Genomic DNA, 16,997 nt, shown 5'->3' with positions numbered 1-16,997 from the left:
GTTGCCACATCAGCCAAAGATAAAGCTAACCTGTTAGCATCCTATTTTTCTTCCAACTCATGTATTGATAATCTTGATAAATCACCTCAAACCATTCCCATTTAACTCCATTTAACGGCTTCTGTGGTCTTCAGTCAAAAGGATGTCAGAAGGATTTTGATGAATCTGATGCTAAGAAAGCTCCAGATCCAGATGGTATTTTCACGTGTTCTCAAAACCTATGCCCCTGAACTTACTCCTATTTTGTGTCTTTTTTTTCACTTTCTTATTCCAAAGGTGTTTTTCCTTCTGCTTGGAAATTTGCTCATATCCAGCCAGTTCCTAAAAAGGGTGACAAATTCCTTCCATCCAATTATCATTCCATTGTAATGGGGAAATCAATTAACTGTCAACTCTTAAACTGTCTGGAAACCTTTCATCTGATCAACGATCGCCAGTATGTATTCCGTCGGTGTAGTACCACTAGTGATATTCTGGCTTAAAAAAAAAACAAACCCATCTATGGACAAATTCAGTGGAAAAGTTTGGTGAAACTCAAGCCATTGCTCTTGACATTTCAAACGCTTTTGATCATGTTTGGTATAAAGGTCTTCTAAATAAGCTTCCATCCTATGGTTTCCCAGATGTTCTTTGTAACTGGGTATCTAGTTTTCTCTCTGGCCTCTCACTGCAGGTGATGGTAGACTGCTCTCTGTCTTCTAACTTCTGAAATAATGCTGGTGTTCCCCAAGGTTCAGTTCTTTCTTCCACTCTTTTCCTCTTGTATATTATTGACCACCTTCCATTGATTTGAAATCCCATCCTTAGTTTTGTTGATGACAGCACATTGCATTCCACTTTTCGGTTGGAGAAACCTTGCCCTGCTCAAACAGCTTCAACTTCTTGAGTATCCACTGCCAAATCCTTAAATGCTGATCTCCAGGTAATTCTCCAGTGGGGCAAAGACAACTTAATTTCAATCCTTCTAAAACTCAGTCCTGTCTTATATCTTGCAAACAGGATTCTTCTGCTCCTGTGCTTATTTTCATTGATGCCCCGATTTCTAGGCAAGATCTTGGGGATTACCCTAACTTCTAATCTCTCTCTTGGCATAAAGCACATTACAAATATTGCTTCTTCTGCATCTGGTTTTCTCTTTCACTCTCGGTGTCACTTTTCGTCCAAACAGTTGTTGACTCTAGAGAAATCGCAAATCTGGCCTACTATGGAATATTGTTCCCACATCTTGGTGTGGTGCCCCCAAAACCTCTCTCAGGCTTCTAGATTCCATTCAAAAGAGGGCAGTTAGATTAATTAATCTCTCACCTCTAACAGAGTCTCTCCTCTCTCTCTCTCTCTCTCTCAGCCTTTTCTATAGATACTTCCATGGGCACTGTTCTGAATTGTCTTCTATAATTCCTGCTCTCTCTTTCAAAGCAGTCCAAACACGTGCTGCAACCATCCACCATTCTTTTACTGTCCAAGTTCAAACTCACGGAACTAACTTTTCTTCCTCATTTATTCATTCATCTTCTGTGTTCTGGAACAACCTTCCTTCGTACATATTTCCTGAAAATTACAATCTACAGAAGTTCCAAGTCTAATGTCAACAAGTATCTTTTATTTTTTCAACCATCAACCCCTGCATGGTACTAAGTACTATAGGTTCTAAAAAAAAAAAAAAAAAGTACCTGTACATAACAATAATCCTTGAGAATGAAAAAAAATTTAGTATGGAAAACATATTTATGTAACATGATATACTGTAAGATAAGTAAATTATAAGGAATTGTGGGAGATGTGGTATCTTTCTTTGGCAGTTCTTTACTTTTTATTTAATTTTATTAGCCGACCTGGCTAGCTGGGTGGGTAAAGTGCTTGTCTTGCAACCCAAAGGTCACGGGTTCGAATCCCGCCTCGGGCTTGAATCAAAGTACTGCAAAAACCTTGGGAAGTGCATTATGGCCGCATCACGCCGATGCGCCAACAACTACCAAAAAAAAAAAAAAAAAATTATTTTATTAGTTATATTTTGTCGTTTACAGTAATGTACCTATGTAAATCTAAGCAGATGCCATTGCAGAACTTTTAGTGCAAAACCCCTGGAACACTTTCACAACCAGTTGGGAGCTGCTGATCTAGATGATCCTGCAGTGCTTCTTTAACCAGTGCCTCCATTAATTTTCTCTGAACAAAAGTTAAACTAACATTCTTTCTGGAGATCCATGTAATATTTATCTGAATGGGCCTGCTGCTGCTGAGTTCTTGTGGAGGCTCTTTGACACCATCATGCTGGTAGTTGACATGGTGATCAGGATGGGCATTATTTGTTCCATATGCCACACTTCTTTGACTTCCTCTATTAGGTCTGTGTACATCCTGATCTTTTCTTCGTATGTTTTTTTGTTGATCATGTAGGTAGCCTTTTCCTTCTTGTTGATGAGGGTTATGTCATCTATCGTGCAGGATAGTCTTGTCTATTATTATGGCGTGTTTTCCAGTTTAGTTTGTGATTGAGTGAGTGTCTAGTACAGCCTGGGGTTTGTACTTGTAATGTACACTGGCTTTGATCAACTAGTAGTTTTATGCTAATTTCTGTTGTATTATTCTGGTGACCTTGTCATGTCTATGAGCGCATGCCATCTGGGTGATCATAATGCATCCTGTGGTGACGTTCTCGATTGTTTTTGGGGCTAGGTGGCATCGTTGACATATGTCATCTTTCACTCTGGGGTCCTTGGCAATGTATTTCCTGTAGTTTTTGGTGTTGATTACCTGGTCTTGGAATGCAAGCATGAATCCTTTGGTCTCGGGGTAAAGCTTCCCATTCACAAGCTATGCATTGGGAGCCATCTTATCTATGTAGTAGTGAAGGAAGTCATTGTAGTGTTTGCCATAGAGTGCCTTCTTTGCCAATCTTTTTGTTCTTTGTTTATTCTGTTTCCCTGAGTGGGGTCTCCTTCTTGAGGTTGGGCAGTGTGTGTGCCATTTGTCTATCTTTCTTATGGCTTGATAGATTAGTGCTCTGTTTTCCTGAAAGTAATTCCACAGTTTCTTAATTGCTTTCTTCTCTCATTCGATGAGATCAGTTAGTCTGCTCCCTCCTCCTTTCTGGGCTATGGTCAGTCTCTTGATGGCTGAATTTTGGGTGTTGTTGGTGGGTCTTGGTTATCCTTATCCTCGTTGATCTCATAATCATCTCCGGCTCGGTGTTGGACCAATCTGTGATCCCAAAAGAAAGTACATTAGTACCTGGACTGCATAAGTGTTCATGGTCCTGACTATGTTCTTGCCATTCATCTTTCTTTTTAGCAGACTTCTCAATCTCTGATGGTATTTCTCTGGCAACTTCACTGCATACTTTAATATTTTGGAAACCAGCGTGATGCTTGAACCTATTAAACCACCAGTTGCTTGCCACGAACTTGGCTTGGGGTTTGCCCGTACTTATCCTTAATATCTTCATAAATACTTCTTGCTTTTGCTTGAATGGCCATTGGACTCATGGGCACTTCTGAATCTGATTTTCCATTCATATTATTAATACCTTTTCCATCTTTGATCTTAAATGTATTGATCCTTTAATTATACGCACACTGCCCCTTAAAATAGTATTCACTGTTGAAGCAGCGAGACCTAATTTCGTGCAATAGATGACAAACTTTGCCCTGCTTTGTAATTCTTAATTAATCATCTTCATTTCTAAATCAATTTTGTTTTGTTTCCTAGCACTGCCAGCACTTGCACTTTCTGTTGGTCCCTTTCCCTTCACCATTGTAATAAGTAAATAGGAATGAAGAGAAGATTCTGAAAATTTGTTTTTTATATGATTGAAGATTTCAGTGAAGGGGGAACTCATTTTATCATAATAACGTAATGTAAAAACCCAAGAATTCCAGTTATCGGTATTATTGAAAATGCAATAAGATCAAGTTTACTATCCGTTTATAATAGATTGTACTAACAAAAAAGCCCAATAAACCAGAAAGTGCAAATTGTTTTTATTGTTTTATGGTAGCGACCTCCAGAAATGTGTTTTAGAAAAATATCAGAAAGACATTCAAAATTGATTCTTATAACAGAACACATGATAACTATGAAAGTGTAGTGCAATTTCCATTATAAAAATGACCTTTTAGAGAGATAAATAGCTTAGTTATATAGCGAAAATTTCAACTTCCAATGTCTTCCAGCAAATTACCAAAAAAAAAAACAAAAAAAAAAACACACAATGTGTTATTGGGTTCACATTATGATATTTTCAGGATGCCTCCATTTATTCTTATGGGATGCAAAATTCGTTTCCACAATTTTTTTTTTAAGTTTTCACCAGCCAGCTAAAACTTACATAAAGTCAAATTTCCATAAGTCGAGTATTACATTAGCCCAGTAGTGGCTGTATCCGTACTTGCTGTTATTAAGCATACTAGATATTAGGTTGAGTGCTAGACAGAATTATAGTGGGTGCAGAGCAACTCCTTGCAGGATTCCTCCTCTGGCAAAATGGTGGTCCTCCATTTTGCCATAGTTGCTTCTTGGAAGTGTGTCAGTGTCGGGTTGACTTTGTAGATCTTCAGTGTCTATATTAGCCAGTTATTTGGCACAGAGTCAAAGGCTTTGTGGTAGTTGATGCAGGCTGTGCACAGGGTGCAGTGCTTCTTGTAGGCTTGTTCTATGAGTTTCATGTCATTGGTCAATTGCTCCTAGCATCCTTTGCCCATCTGCTTACATTTTTTCTGTTGCTTGTGTATAATGTTCTTACTCTGCAGGTGGTCTGATATGTTTTTAGTTATGTAGCTGATCAGGATCTTGTACATTGTTAGGAGGCAGGTGATTTGTGTGTACTTCAGTGTTTGTGGCATCTTTGTCCTTAGCCTTCAGGTAGATGATTCCTTGAGTCAGAGATGCTGGGATTGTGTTACGGTGCATTATTATCTAGTGAATTGCTCTGCTATGTGCCTGTGTGCAGCTGAACTTCTTGTACCAGTAATTGTGGATGTTATCTATTCCTGGAGTTCGGCAGTTGTGGGACTTTCTGATCGACTTTTATACTTCCTTCCAAATCTCCAATTCTATCATCTCTTTTACGCGCTTGGTTTTCTTCCATTCTAGATCTATCCAGGGGCACAGCTGTTATGGCGCGCCTCCGTAGCCAGGTGGGAAGGAGCAGCAGTGCGTAGCACATGTTTCTTGATTAGACCGGGGTTCGAGCCCGTCACCACCAAATACGGAGGATGCGGAAAGGTCAGGAAATGACCACCGCATATCCCGGAGCAATATGGCCTTAGTTGCTAATGCTCCTAAAAAAAACCAAATAACAAATAACAGCTGTTATGGCTAACTTTGCTGCTCCACATTTTGCCCCAGAGTCTTCGATTGCCTTCTGTTTGGGGGTCCATTGCTTTCCTTCCTCTTCTCTGATTTTTCTGCAGAAGGCTCTCTGGATTTCATGAAATATCCTGTCTGTTTTTCTCTGGGAAAACAGACAACAGGATATTTATTATTATCATCATCATCATGATCATCATCTTCTTGTTAGCACTACATTTATCATGTATAAACATGGTAAATATTCAAATTTAGTTTAGTTTAATTTAATAAACTCTTGATAGCATGAAAAAAAAAAAAAAAAAAGAGAGAGAGAGAAGAACTTGCCAGAAACTCAAGTGTGCAGGTTTTTAACTTGAATATAAACCATTGTTTATATTTTAATTTTCTTATAAATCAATGTTTTTTATTTTGGTAATAGGAACGTGGTGAAATATGAAAGAGAGCCCATGAAAAAGTAATGCCACTTATAATGCTCCATAGACTAATGAAAATCTAAAGTGGTAGCCAGGCACTCCCTTTATAGCATTTTATATGGGACTTGCTATATATAAGTGAAACGAATGTGTGATGTATAAATATGCTTAAAGGTTTATTTTTATTATAAATAATATTTTTCTATTACTGTGGGTGTACAAAATAATTAATCACCTTTGTTTATCAGCATTATGAATTGGAGGAGGATGAGATTTCCTTTTGACATCGAAAAGTAAAGCCTGCCATGCCTGAAGTAGTGTCATCCTGGTTTTCTTTAAGATCTGATTTGCTTCAATTTTTGTTAAGAGTCAATAAAGGGTTATAGTAGTGGCATTTTTCTAAATTTTTAACCAAAATTAAGGTTGGCCAGTTATGTGGATACAACTCTTATCCTCTTCTTTTTCTCTAAAGCAAACATTATAGCTATATTTATTTCATTCTAGTATCATCTGAATCAAATGCCATCTGTACAAAATTTACGTAAGATTAGCATTGACATTGTGTTTGAAAGAGAACATGAATGTTGATTTTGAGCCTTCTTTACAGATTGATTTATTTTTTTTTATAGGCAGTGAAAATAAAGATGCCACATATTTTGCTCCAAAGAAAGAGATATTTTCAAATGAAGACATGCCCAAGTGGGAAAAATCAGAGGTATGATGTCAAATTTGTAATATTAAAATGAAATTAACTATAAGGTATGGAAATGCAGATGGAATCCCTTAAAATTGCTTAGCATGCAAAAACAAAGCTGCTCATCATTAGTATTAGTAGTGGCAAAATGATGCAAGGAAGCAAGCTTATTCAGCATTAGCAACAAAAAGCACTACCCACTTCATTTGCCCATCCCTTCTAAAACAAGCTTTTAATCCTACTTTAAATTTATTTAGACTGCTCACTTCACAACACCAAATGAAGTTTATTCTAGTAGTCAGTTTTTTCCTGGCTCAAAATAAATTTTTACATATCTGTCCTTCAACCATCTTTTTCCAGTTTAAAATCATGTCCCCTTAGTATGTGTATAATCTGAGAAAGAGTAAGGATGCCATCAGCATTTAGTTTGCTTATACTCCTGGCTTTGTGCCTTAGATGTTGCTGTACCATCTCCATCCACTATTCCTTACTCAAACCATTTAAAGCCTTAAACACTTCTATCAGGTCTCCTCAAAGGTACCTAGTTTCTAGACACTGTAGTTCACAGAACTCTTCTTTCTTAATAAGAGTACTCTTATATGTCCTTGAATAATCTAATTTGCACCCATTCTAGCAGATCTAAAATGAGGTTTCTAAACCTGTATGAAGTACTCAAGATGTGGATTAACCATTTCCTTAAAAATTGGGATGATCACCTCTTTGTTTCTGTTGGCAGAATTCCTGCATATCGTTGACATAACCCCATTGACCATCTTAGTGGCCTGTCTGCACTGCACAGAGAACTTTGGACTGTACAGTTACCTCTAGAACCTTTTCATTTTCTATTACCTTGAAGATTTATTCTTCAAGGTAATAGAAAACAGCTCATCAGGGGTGAAAAGTACCAATGTGCCAAATAGTCAGCTCACAATTTATCCAGGTTTTGTTGGAGTAGTGAACTCTGATTACTGTCATTAACTGCCCTGCCAACCTTTGTATCATTAGTATACTTAGACACTAAACTTGATATGCTTATATAACTATCTTGAATAAATATTGAAAATAGTAATCGTCCAACATCAAACCCCTGGGGGACACTAATAACATTAGTCTAAAGAGCCGTTAATAAGCATTCCATCTCTCTGCATTCAACCATCCCTTTATCTCTAGGAATAACTTGCCCCAATACCATACTGGTGTAAGTGTGGTATTAGGGGCAAGTCATTCCACACTGCTGCAGTTTGTATGGCAAGTCATTCATATGGAATAGTACTGCCCCCCATTAGATTTCCAAACAGCCCACATGACCCTCAACAACAATACCAAATCAGCCATTGAGCTCTTTGACCCCCCCCCCCCATGTGGTAGACCTGGTGGTATGTTAGTTTTGTTATCAATTGTTTTGCTAATCAGCTTCTCCTCAGTGCTTATATGGCAACCCATGTGGTAGACCTGGTGGTATGTTAGTTTTGTTATCAATTGTTTTGCTAATCAGCTTCTCCTCAGTTCTTATATGGCAACTGCAGCATGTATTTGTTAAGAAGAAATCTTGTCTGCCCAATCTGATTAGCTACTATTAGGTAGTCACAAATGAACAGAATGCAAACAATTTATTTTAACATTATATGGTTAGAATTCAGCTTTACTGAAATCTAACCATATAATGTTACTGTTGCACGTAAAGATTGCTGTACAAATTGGAGCAATGTAGTATCCATTCCAGCAGATCTACATCCTTCCTAAAATGAGACCTCCAGACCTGTATACACTCAAGATGTGGCATAGGCTTTTCTTAAGGGATAATCACCTCCCTGTAAGCATAGTTCCTTTATATGATTGATAAAACCCCCATGAGCTGTTCTGGTAGCTTGTCTGAACTGCTCAGAGAACTTCATAACAGACTGCACAATTACCCCCAGGTCATTTTCATTTTCCACTACCCTGAATGTAGTACCACATAGTTGATATGTTACTCTGAGATTACTGCTACCCATATGCAGTAACTTGCATTTGTCAATGTTAAAACTTCAATTGCCATTTCTCAGCCAATCTGCCTAATTTTTCTATATCTTGCTTCAGCAGCATACTTTCATTACTGTCATTAACCACCCTGCTAACTTTTATATCATCCACAAACTTAGACAATAAGCATGATATATACCTTTTAATAGTATCACTAATAAATATTGAAAACAATAGGCCCAGCACTGAACCCTGGGAAATCCACTAATAAGATTAGTCCATAAAGAGCAATTCCCATTGATAACTACACTGTCTTCTCCCACTCAATCAACCCTTTATCCATAGCAGTAAATTGCCATACTGTTCCAATTAGTACCGTAGTCTTCCATGTGCAACAGTAACAAAAGCTTTCCTGAAATCCAAGTAAAAAAAAAAAAAAAAACATAAACTGCAGCCATTATCAACCCACTGCAGATGGAAGCCTCCTCAACAATTCATGTTGAGGGAAATGGACCATAATCTGCCACGCTGGTCCAGTGCGGGTTGGCAGATTGACCGTATTTAGCAGTCAGGGGCTTGAACCCTGGTCTACTCAAGGGGCTTGTGCTACTGCACTCCCACTCCTGATATCAAAATCATTTTTTTGCACCATTCCTTTGTTACTGCATCATGGTGTCCATTCAGATTGGTCAGACAAGACTGCCCATTAACAAATACATTCTGTGACTGCATTCATTACATTCCTGTCTAAATGGTTCTGCATTAATTCTTTTACCAGTGATTCCATTATTTTCCCTGCAACAGATGTTAAGCTAACAGATCTGTAATTATGCACATCACCTTTTGATCTCCCTTTGTGAATTGGGGATACATTTGCACATCTCCAGTCCATAGAGACTTCCTGAATCCAAGGATGTTTTCATAATTATGACAAAGGGTTTACTTACTTTCTTTTGCTGCCTTTTTTAATATACTTGGATAGATCTCAATCACTCCAGCTGCCTTTTTATGTTTAGCTTCAATTTCCGTTCCACTTTCCTCACAAATTAAAAATATGATTAAGAGCTTCTAGCTAAAGGTCAGTATAACTTCAATTATTACGTAACTGCATTGTTAGTACTGCAAATTTTATGATCCTCTCATTTATAGATTAATGACTAACTGACAATAACTAAACAGTAGCATGATTTACAGAAATGTCTAGGCCTAATGAACACTTAGGTCCAAATACTATACACATGAAGATAGAAACCTGCTATAGAAAAAATTTAATAAATCTTACGTAATGTAAATTTTGAATGCCTATTAATGTTCTCATGTGAAATGAGAAATGCTAGACTTCAGTTTGACTTGTAGGTTTTGCATATTTAATATTTATCTTTGAACAGTTATAAAGTTGTCTGAAATATGCCATTAGATATGCACAGCGATGCATTAGAAAATATTCTCCGAAAGATTATTCTAAAGAATTATCTGTTACATATGAGCTTTTTGCTCTGTATGTATTATTTTCCTTATTTTTAGATCGTTGTCTTTCACAAGTTATTGTATAGTCTCTTGATAATAATGTGAGATTTTTTTATTTATGTAAGTTCAGCGTTCCAATCTTAAAGAACGTGACCAAACAAGTGTGTTTGGTCCATACACATGCATGGAAAATTTATTGCATATGATTTTAATTTATTGATAATATGTGGAAATTATCTTTAACACCAAATGTTACATTTTTAGATTTCAAGGAGATTGAAAACTGATAAAAATCATTTTAAAAATAGTATAGTTTTTAATTTTTATTAGGCTTATCATGAATATATGGGCTTTGTATTGGCAATGAATGAAGCTGTGAAGGGGCAGAAGATAACTGGAGATTATCCTGTATCAAAGGTAAAGTTTCCTATTATTAATTGTTAAGATATTAATGTTAAAATATTAAAATATCATTCATGTCAAACTAATCAAATTTAATAGAAATCTGAAAATCCACAAAGGCTCACTTACTACCCAAAAAATGCATTCACTATACTTAATATTTAAATGAAGTTGCCATATACTAATTCTACTCCTATGAGGAATTCTTTAGGGAAGGGGGATATTAGAAGTTTATCAAACTCTAACGAGGACCTAATGACTTTGATAACTGAAAGGAAAGTGGAAGAGAAATTGTTGGAGTAAAAAGGTGCATCGGATGGATGGAATCAATTCAGTTATATTAAGGGAGACAGCAAAGGAGGTAAGAAAACCCTTAGCCATAATTATGAGAGCATCCTTGGATTCAGGGGAGGTTCTATGGAATGGAAATGTGCAAATGTATCCCCATTTCATAAAGGGTGACCTGTTAGCTTTATGTCTGTTCCAGGGAAAATAATGGAATCACTGGTTAAAGAAGTAATGCAGGACCATATGGACTGGGCAGGCATACAATTTTACTGCAACCACAGCATGGATTTTTAAGGGGCAGTCTTGTCTAACCAATATCATAGATTACTATGATACATTGACCAAAGAAATGGATGCAGAAAATACTTTTGACATCATATATGTTCTAGATCCTGTTGCAGTAGCATACCATCATTACTGCCATTAACTATCTTGCCAACCTTTGTATCATCTGCAAACTTGGACATTAAACTTGATATGCCTTCGTCAATATCATTGATAAATATAGAAAACAACAACGGACTAACACCAAACCTGGGGCACTCCACTAATAACATAATTAGTGGAGTTTGATTGTTCCACAAAGAGCAGTATTCCATTGGTTGCCATTCTGTCTTCTCCTACTCAACCATCCCTTTATTCTTAGTAGCAACTTACCCTTAATGCTACACTGCTCCAATTTGTACAGCAGTCTTTTATGTGCAACAGTATCAAAAGCTTTCCTTAAATTCAAGTATATGATATCAAAGTTATTTTTTTCATTCAGTTCCTTTGTGTGACCACATTGTAGTATCCAGTCAAATGGTCAGCCAACATTTCCCATTAACAAACCCATGCTGTGAAGTATAATTGCAGCCTTGTCTAAATGATCTTGCATTATTTCTTTAACCATTATTTTCCCTGGTACAGAAGTTAAACTAACAGATCTGTTGTAATTAGTCATCCTTTGATCTCCCTTTGTGAATTGGAGATACATTCACACATCTCCTCCAGTTGGTGGGTTTTCCTTTGAATCCAAAGTTGATCTCATAATTATGACTAAGGGTTTGCTTACTTTCTTCAGTGCCTCCCTTAATATAATTGTATAGGTGCCTTGCCAGAGAAAACAAACTAGAATGTCTGTAACTTGCTATGCACTGTTGTTTACAAGTAAGGTATAAATGGTTTAGTTGTGAAACAGCAAATTTTAAAGGACTTGACAGCAATATTCAGAAGGATTTCAAGGTATTGTTGAAATTTGCCCTTCAGTAGTTGGGTTATTGGAATATTTTCTTAAGCTTTTTCTAGCTTGTTTCAATATGTTCAATCATTTTTTGACTAAAAAATTTGGAGTGGAGTACAGTTTTGTTTTTAATTTAATTTGTTATTGAAATTTGCTTATTTTTGTGTCCACTGCAGCTCTGATTATAAGAAACTTTCTCCACGTCTTGAATGAGAAATAATACTTGTCATTTGAATTTAACTGTCCTTTTAAGTGGATTTTTAAAATACTGAATATACATTAGACTTTCCAACCTTTTTAGTTTTGTCAGAACATTTATGATTTTTGTATATCTTTTACAGATTTTTGTCAAAACTTGTGTTTATTATTTTATATATATATATTTTTTTTTATTATTATTATTATTTTATTTTACATTTTTGAAATATTTGTATGCATTGTTTTATTTGCCAATGTGGACTTCTTTGCTCGTGTTTAGTACAGAGAATATCAGGCATGTTCATTTGCTATCAGTTTCTCTTTTTTGAATGGTAACATATCAGAAGGTTTTGTGTGGTTTATGTATTTGTAAGCATTATGCCTTGGACTTGGCCCACAGCCTTATCATCCCAAGAAAACTGTTGACAGTGCCTTGCATATTATGAATTCAATCCTGTTATGTTGGCATAGTTGCCAAAAAAAACAGTTATAGTGAAGTTGTAAATTCCTCTGGCACTCACCATACAAGGTATAAATGGAAATTATATTTATATGTATTTTATTAATTTTCTCTTAAAAATATTTTTTGAAATTTTCAGCTTGCTTTGGAATTGGTTTCTTTTCTGTGATTACTGTTTTCTCCAAACGTATTGATGTCAAGCACTACTGCTGGTGGATATTCTGTCCATTTGATAAGTGAAGAAAATTTTATATTCCATTCAGTGCATTTTTCCCCACTTAATACTCTCTTGATTGTTCATTAAATTATACATTATTGGTCAATACTTTTTTTGTTTATGAACAGCTGCAGTAAAAAATAACAAAATTTAATATTTATTATATTTTAATAGCAGTTGATTTGCATATAAAATGGATAACTTGACATATTTCCTTGGGGAAAGAATATATATATATATATAGGAACTCCCCGACTTGCGCAATAATCAACTTATAGAAATTCAACTTTACGTAGTTTTTGGCGGTCGGTGCAAACTTAAAAAAATTGTGGAAAGGTATTTTGCAACTCCTAGGAATAAATGGAGATGTCGTGAAAATATCATAATATGAACCCAATAACACATTTTTTTTTTTGCAATTCGTTCCAAGTCCTTGGAAGTTGAAAATTTTGCATATTACTAAGCTATTTATCTCTCTAAACGGTCATATTTATAATGGAAATTGCACTATCCTTTCATCATTATCATATGTTTCATTATAAGAATCAATTTTGTGATATTTTTCTAAAGATAATTTTGTGATAATTTGTGATATTTTTCTAAAGCATATTTCTGGAGGTCGTGAACAAAAAACAAATTTGCACTTTCCGGTTTATTGGGCTTTTCTGTTAATGCATCTAATTATAAACGGATAGTAAACTCGATCTTATTGCATTTGCCATAACTAATAATTGCAGTTGTGTGGGTTTTTACGCTATTATTGTGAAATGTGTTCCCATTCACTGAAATCATCAATCATATAATAAACAAATTTTCAGAAACTTGTCTTCATTCCTATTTACGTATTACAATGATGAAGGGAAAGCGACCAACGAAAAGTGCAAGTGGTGGTAGTGCCAGGAAATGAAACAAAATTGATTTAGAAATGAAGATGAAAATGATTAAGAAGTACGAAGCAGGACAATGTTTGTCATCTATTGCAAGGGAATTAGATTTCGCTGCTTCAACAGTGAATACTATTTTAAGGATAAGTACAGCGAACCCCAACCCAATGGGTGGTTTAATAGGTTCAAGTATCGCAACTGGTTTCCACAATGTTAAAGTATGCGGTGAAGTCACCGGTGTCGATTCTGCAGCTGCAGAGAAATTTTGTGATGTATTGGAAAAAATTATTGACGAAGACGGCTATTCAATGCGGAAAATTTTAAACGTTGACGAGACTGCTCTGTATTGGAAAAAAAATGCCAGAGCAAATATACATTGCCAAAGAGGAAAATACAATGCCAGGTATCAAGGCGTCAAAAGATAGGGCCATGCTCTTGCTTGGGGCTAATGCAGTGGGAGATTACAGATTAAAACCACTCCTTGTGTACCATTCTGGAAATCCTCGTGCATTTAAGGGCATCAATAAAGCTACCCTACCCGTGCATTTCCGATCAAACCAGAGAGTATTGCTAACAGTAACTCTCTTTGAGGATTGGTTTAAATGCTGCTTCATTCCAGAGGTTGAAAAATATTGTAAAGACAACGATGTTCCTTTCAAGATTTTACTTTTATTAAATAATGCTCCTGGACGTCCTACACATCTAGATGATTTCAATTCGAACGTGAGAGTCATATTTCTACCACCAAACACGACTTCACTCATCCAACCTATGGATCAGGGTGTTATTTCAAATTTAAAAGCATACTATTTACGCACATTTGCTCAGGCATCGTCTACAGTAGACGATGAGAAAAATTTTACGTTAAGAGACTTTTGGAAATCTTACAATATTTAGCATGCCATCTTAAACATTAATAAGGCCTGGATGGAAATTACTAAAAGTTGTTTGAATAGCACATGGAAGAAAATATGCCCACAGCACTTAAAAGGCTTCGAAGGATTTGAAAAAGATGAATCATATGAAGAAGTTACAGATAAGATTGTAAAGGTTGCAGAGCTACTTCAGCTGGAGGTTGATGCCAAAGACATGGAGGAGCTAACAGAGGAAGAAGAGAAGGAATTATCTAACGAAGCACTTATTGACTTGCAGGCAGCGATAGTGAAAGAAGGAAATGCTGATGAAGCTCAAGATGAACCAAATGAGGAGACCAGACAAGACACTTCATCACCAGAGAGATGGCAATGGCATTTCGTGAAATTGCATTGACAGTGGTGAGGTTTGAGAAGATAGATCCTGACTGCGAACAATTGTTAAAAGTTAAGAGGAGGTGAATGATATGCTTGCTTGCTACAAAGAAATCTATGATGAAAAGAAAAAAGCTACCGACCAGTCATCCATTAATATGTTCTTTCTTAAGGTTGAGTGGCTGACCCCTTCTAAATCTCCATAGCCCTCAACCTCTGCAGTGGCATACTTATCAGTTGAAGACGTTGATTCTGGCAACAATGCTCGAGAGGTAAAATTTAATGACGTTATGTCTGTCTCCTCTCTTTTTTGTAATTTTATAATTTTGAAATTTTTTAAAATTGCACACTTTTTGTAATTTTTCCTTAGCATGAGATAAAAAATTGAATAAATACAATAAATAATTCTATTTACATGTTCATTGAACATTAATTTTTGATTCAATCAATTCAGCTAGCACAGTTGCAAGTGCTACCAAGCACGGGGGAAATTCCTACTTATGTAGCGTATCACGGAATGCAACCCTTACGTAAGTCGGGGAGTTCCTGTAATCTGTTTAAATAAGATTTTTTCTTTAAAATTTAAATTCAAAATAAATATCCATTTATTCTTAGGATGTCAAGACCAGAAGAGTTTACATGTTCATCATACCTACATGTACAGTGAAACTTCTCCTAACGGACATCTCTCTACAATGGACATTTTCAAATTCCCCAACTCTCCTCTATTGGTTTTAACATGTTTTCAGCTTCTGTCTAGCAGACATTCTCTGTAACGGATGTGGACAGGCAATCTGCACTGTTTCGTTTATATTAGCACTTAATTTGATCTCCCAATAACGGACATCGGGCGAGCTCACGGCCCTTTTTCTAGGAACGTTTCTTCCACGTATTGCCTCAATCGTGTGTTTATTTTCTATTTCCGATTCTCTGAATTTTATCAAGATTTACGTCGCGGTTCTAAACCCTTTTTCAAGAATTTTAAGGCACATGTAAAACTTCTGATGAATTCGGTGTGTGCAGGGGGGGGAATTTTGTCGGCCTTTCGTCTTTTGAGTTTCAGTTTTGTTCAGTGTCGTGTGAAGTGCACAATGTCTTCTCGTAAACATTTAACTTTAAAAGATAAAGTCGAACTCATTAATGCGTATGATCGGCAAAAAAATAGTGTTCACAATCTCGCTGCAAAATTCAAAATCGGGAAGACGCAGGTAAGCGAAATCCTAAAGAAAAAAAATTAACTGCTCAAACAATTTTGGCAACACGTAAATGATCGGGTTCAAAAATTATTCCCGAAAACTGTTGGACTTCAAATTGACAATGTTACGTATGAGTGGTTTTGTCGCGCGCGTGCTAAAAAAATTCCCATTAATGGGCGTATTATTGGGAAAAGGCTTTGGAGGTTGCGAAATCTATGGGAGTAAATGAGTTCAAAGTTTCTGTGGGATGGCTAGACAAGTTCAAAACTTGGCATAAAATTTCTTGGAAAACTGTAAGTGGTGAAGGTGGATCTGTTGATACTGGGGTTGTAACAGAGTGGACTGTCAAATTGGAAGATTTATGTCGTGATTTTGAAGCTAAGGATATTTACAACTGTGACGAAACAGGGTTGTTTTTTAAAGCTCTTCCTGAAAAAACAATGAGTCTAAAAAACAAAAAGTGCCAGGGCGGAAAAATTTCTAAGGAACGCTTGCTGTACTATCGTGTACAAATATGCTGGGAGACTTTGAACAACCTCTTGTTATAGGAAAACCACAAAATCCTCGTTGTTTCAAGGGCATAAAGTTGAATCTTTTGAATGTTGACTGGAAGTCTAATAAAAAAGCGTGGATGACACGAGATATCATGAGCAAATGGATAAGTCACTTTAACCAAAACATGATTCGTCAAAACAGAAAAAATTATTCTTTTAATGGATAATTCTGCATCTCACCCGCACATTGAATTGTCCAACATTCAAATCGTTTTTCTGCCACCAAACACATCTGCAGAGTATCAGCCCTTGGTTCAAGGGATAATAAAAAATTTTAAACTTCACTACAGAAAACGTGTTTTAAGACATCTCATTGCAAACATGAACAATGTAACGTGCGAGTGACCTTGCAAAGAAACTCAGCATCCTAGATGCGATTCAATGGATTTCCTCTTCAGTAAATGCAATTAGAAAACAAACTGTCGTGAACTGTTTTGTAAAGTCTGGCTTCTCAAACGCAAAAATTGAAGTTGTGAACAGCAA

The 16,997-nt window shown here is 36.2% G+C and overlaps 1 protein-coding gene across 3 annotated transcripts in view; it reads left to right on the top strand.

Moving 5' to 3' along the window:
* LOC150089543 (serine/threonine-protein phosphatase 2A activator-like) overlaps positions 1-16,997 on the top strand; it is a 165,349-nt gene that overhangs the window by 20,665 nt on the left and 127,687 nt on the right. For all 3 annotated transcript variants that reach the window (XM_090368659.1, XM_090368660.1, XM_090368658.1), the window contains exons 2-3: positions 6,353-6,438; positions 10,177-10,263. In XM_090368659.1, coding sequence (XP_090224785.1) covers positions 6,353-6,438; positions 10,177-10,263 — 173 coding nt within the window. The remainder of the gene's footprint in view (positions 1-6,352; positions 6,439-10,176; positions 10,264-16,997) is intronic.

The sequence above is a fragment of the Mastigoproctus giganteus genome, chromosome 2, assembly GCF_048544385.1.
Source record: "Mastigoproctus giganteus isolate SK-2022 chromosome 2, ASM4854438v1, whole genome shotgun sequence".
NCBI classification, from domain to species: Eukaryota; Metazoa; Arthropoda; class Arachnida; order Uropygi; family Thelyphonidae; genus Mastigoproctus; species Mastigoproctus giganteus.
This window is presented reverse-complemented; position numbering and strand designations above follow the sequence as displayed.